The sequence below is a fragment of the Trypanosoma cruzi genome, genomic scaffold (assembly GCF_000209065.1).
Source record: "Trypanosoma cruzi strain CL Brener 1047053517155 genomic scaffold, whole genome shotgun sequence".
In the NCBI taxonomy this organism is placed as follows: Eukaryota; Euglenozoa; class Kinetoplastea; order Trypanosomatida; family Trypanosomatidae; genus Trypanosoma; species Trypanosoma cruzi.
This window is the reverse complement of record NW_001849539.1, coordinates 179,828-183,766: the sequence shown is the minus strand read 5'-3', so window position 1 is coordinate 183,766 and position 3,939 is coordinate 179,828. Positions and strand designations below refer to the sequence as shown.

General features: G+C 50.4%; 3 protein-coding genes across 3 annotated transcripts, besides 6 other annotated features; all 3 read right to left on the bottom strand.

Moving 5' to 3' along the window:
- Positions 1 to 3,939: a sequence feature (heterozygous, Esmeraldo-like haplotype).
- Tc00.1047053511683.30 (hypothetical protein, conserved) lies at positions 42 to 1,259 on the bottom strand (the record flags this gene model as incomplete). Its single annotated transcript, XM_798091.1, has 1 exon — positions 42 to 1,259. One exon carries the CDS (start codon positions 1,257 to 1,259, stop codon positions 42 to 44), a length of 1,218 nt encoding a protein of 405 aa, XP_803184.1.
- Positions 1,377 to 1,445: a microsatellite.
- Positions 1,481 to 1,505: a microsatellite.
- Positions 1,635 to 1,681: a microsatellite.
- Tc00.1047053511683.20 (hypothetical protein, conserved) lies at positions 1,699 to 2,655 on the bottom strand (the record flags this gene model as incomplete). Its single annotated transcript, XM_798090.1, has 1 exon — positions 1,699 to 2,655. One exon carries the CDS (start codon positions 2,653 to 2,655, stop codon positions 1,699 to 1,701), a length of 957 nt encoding a protein of 318 aa, XP_803183.1.
- Positions 2,889 to 2,921: a microsatellite.
- Positions 3,047 to 3,092: a microsatellite.
- Positions 3,341 to 3,939, bottom strand: Tc00.1047053511683.10 (uncharacterized protein; the record flags this gene model as incomplete). Its single annotated transcript, XM_798089.1, has 1 exon — positions 3,341 to 3,939. A coding segment is annotated over one exon (599 nt), but the record flags the coding sequence as incomplete, so codon positions are not given.

Below are 3,939 nucleotides of genomic sequence, written 5' to 3'. Positions count from 1 at the left end.
TTTTATTCTTTTTTATGAGCTGTTATTTGTTTTACGTGTCTTCAGTTCTTTTTATACTTCTTCTTTTTGTTGTTTTCTGTGTCTGTGAAAACTCCTTCGTCCAGTGTTTCTTGCAGGCGTATGTGCTCGTCACGCGCCCCTCTCCAGAGAACGTCGTACCCGGTGATTGGGGGTGTTGGTGTCTTGAAGAGTCCTGTGGCCATGGGGGGAAGCAGCATGGCATTGACTTGTGAACTGCTTTCATCGCGGGTAGAGTCTGCCTCCGTGAGGGCTGCTGGATTGCGTTCTTGTTCGGTTGGCGAGGCATTCGTGATGGTCGCGGTGTTGTTGTTGTTGCCCTCTGTGAGAGGCGGAAGAAGCAGCGTGGTGAGGTATTGACTAAAGTTTTTGCGCCAGACGGCAGTACTGGCACCGTAGAGTAAAGTACCACTGTTGTATAGCAGCAATGTTGCGGGATCTATGTTGGGGTTGCCGCCCTGTTGGGGTGTTGTTGTCGTCCAGGCGTTGAAACTGCCGCTGAGCCCGTTGCCACGACTGTTAGGGGCAGGCACAATCGTTGCAGCGGCAATAAGTTGTGCGCGGTAGAGGGAGGCGATTTGCTGGGGCGTGGCTGCTGCCTCAGAGGAACATATTTTTCTTGGGGGCATCGGTATATTTTTATAACCTGCCGATGGTGGTGGCATCATTCCAGACGTCGTGGCTGCTGTATTCGCCTGATCCCGCGGCCGCGGTGAGGGGTGGTAGTGGTGGTACCGGCACCCAAGCAGGACGTAACAGTTCTGCAGAGCTGGTGACGGCACAGTGGGCCCAACACCGACGCCGTTGTTTGTAAAGTACGCCGCACTCGTTGAGACGCCGGCAGCTGACGCCGAGGTGGATGAATTTGACGTCGTTGTCGGAAAGGCCGTGACCGCTGCGGCTGCCGGACCGCCCAGCAGGGCATCGGCGTAACTCTCAACGGCCCGTGTGGCGAGCCCAACGAACGGGATGGCTCCAGTGAACGGCGGGGACTTAAAAGCGTTTTGCGGTGCGAAGCTGGCGGCACCTGCGGCAGCGTCGTTGGCGGTGGTGACGGAGATGCTGGTGGACGGCTTAAAGTGCTCCAGCACGAAGTTCATTGGCAAAAGTTCCAGTCGTGTGTAGCCGGTGGTGTGCGGCGCGAGCAATTCAATCATGCGGCCCATCAGCGAGCCGGTGGTACACTCGGCGTTGAACATCATCGCCTCATTGTTGCCGTAATATACCGTGAAGTACGTCATTTCTTCTTCTACCGCTTATGCCGTCCCCCTTCTCTCCTCACAACTTCAGCGGCAGTAGACGAGACGGCCGTTTGTACCGCGGGTGCGTATTAAGAATTGTATGCGGCCCGCATCAACAATAAAAAAACAAAAACATAAATAAATAAATAATAGATATCAAAGAAGACGCAAAAAAAAAAATAATTATTATTATTATTATTTACACGTAATATATACATACATACATAACATTACATTACATTACATACACGTCCTGCGTCGTATCGTTTATAAAATGTATACCACGTCTTCCTGTCCAGGGTATTCCGGTATAAATCATGTACGTCATGTACACACAAAAGGGGAAAGGAGCAACAGAAGAAAAAAAAAAAAAAAATATATATATATATATATAGATAGATAGATACATAGATAGATAGATAACACGTGTGTACCTTTATTACGCCACCTCGTACACGATATATTCCAATATAATACCCGCTGAACTTACAAGTGCGTTGAGTGAAAAAAGTGATTTCAAAAATGGAATTGCCAATAATGTCACAAAAATACTACCAAATAACATTACCGCAAACACAACGCCAAAAGATGTTGTTAATAACTCCTCTACAAACCCAATCAAGTCACCTTTCTTCAATGATGTGTGCTCCTGCAATAATTTGTAGCCAATGACACAATAACCCACCATAGCAAGGGAAAGAAGTATCGTAAGGTTCTCCACGACAATACCACGCCAGCCATTCTGTAGAATAAAACTTAGCCATTGCCCGGTACAAAATGGCACCACAACATACAGCCGTTCCCCGATGGCATGTGTGGGGTAGTAACGATCCTCGTCAATATCTTTCATCTTACACAGGATGCCACCAACGATACCCTGCAGCATCGACACAGCAATCCACAGAAGGCGTGGGCTGTCGTGATCCTCAACACCACCACCACCACTCCCGCCTGCATGCACGATCGTTCCTCCTCCCCCTCCTCCACCTGACACAACGGGGGCCGCCAAAAACGTCGGCCGGCTGCGCTGAGCAAAGGCGACCGTGTCGGGAAACATGAAAACCCACGCCTCCTCGCTCAGCACACCAAACAGCCATGAAATAATCAGCAGGTACTCCCCACACTGCTTGTAAACCGCAAAGTAGTACGTGACGGCAATCATGAAAAGACTACACGTTAACACGTAAAAAAGCGTTGAGATGCTGTTGGCGGTGGTGGTGGTGGCAACAACGTACATTAACGCCATTGAGTGCGGTACCCATAACAGCACAGCAGCCACACGCAACGTCACGTACATGCGTCGTACATTTGGTGACATAGATCCATGATGACATGTCCCACACCCTGAACTCCCTATTTCTGGTGCCTTTTTTTCCTTCTCTTCGGCATCCGTCATGATTGTGAGTTTTGTGATACGAATGCCCCTAATTTTTTTTTTCCTTCTGTTCTTCTTTTTTTCCCCCTTCACTCCTTCTCGCTGTCTCGTGTTATCGGCAGCACACCCCGATTCTCCTCCTTGCACTCCTGATTATACCATGCATGCATGCAAGGTGGGCGAGGGGGGCGGTTAGAAGAAGAGGGGAAGGGCGGGGAGGTCCATTGAAGCAGATGCCTCACAGCAACATCCATACAGACAGACAGACAGACAGACAGACAGAGAGAAAAGGAGGAGGAACAATAAAAGAAAGTATGTGTTCACATAGACACACCAACACCAACACCATCACCGTCATTATCATTCTTAAATCAATCGTGCGGCATTGATTGCAGACTGCGTTATTTTGCTTTTTCTTTCTTTCTTTCTTTCTTTTTTCTTTCTTTTTTCTTTCTCTCACTCTCCTCCGTTTCCCTTTTCAGAAATGGGAGTAAAGATGCCTCCCCCCTTCCCCCCTCCCAGTTTTTCTGTCCGTCCTGTCACCAGCGTTGCTATCGCTGCAGGGGAATCGATAAAACAGACTTCTGTGTCATTGAGGCCCGTGAAAACCCCAATGAGATGTCATTAAAAAAAAAAAAAAGCGATACGTGCACATGCAGCTGTGTGTGTGTGTGTAAAAAAGAAGGGAAGGGTGACACGGAAGATGTCAGGGGTTCATTGGCGGTTGAATGTAGATGGTGTAGCCGCATGCCGTCTTGTACATGTCGGTCAGTACCATGCCACCTGGTGTAGACTGAACCATTTGCTTCTCATCGTCACCCCCCTGCCGGCTCACGTTGTGTGCATCCACGCTCCCAGCGATGGTCACGAGGCGGGTTTCGCCAACATTTTCCACTTCGTGTAAAGATCTGTAGCGCTGGCAGAATTTCGTGCACGTACATGCGCAGTACGGCGCCGGCTCCACGTTTTCCTCCTCTCCCGCAACAGCCACCAAATGCACCGAATTCCAGCACACAGGGTTTTGTGGATGCGTACGCCCCTCAATTGAATGCCCCGCGGGAGCCGCAGACATCTCCGGCGTCGTCGTCGTTGCTGCTGCTGCGGGGAAGACACTTTCGGCGTGCAGCGGTGGTGGTGGCTGCTGCTGCTGCTTGTGTTCGTCAACGCCGTCTATCGGCTCCGCGGTGGGCGGTTCGTGCCGGACGTCCTCCTCCGAAAACACCGGCGGCGATGCGGAGAGAAGTGGCTGCAGTGAGGAAGACGAACATGACGGCACACGCACCACCGCGTCCACCCCATGTACCA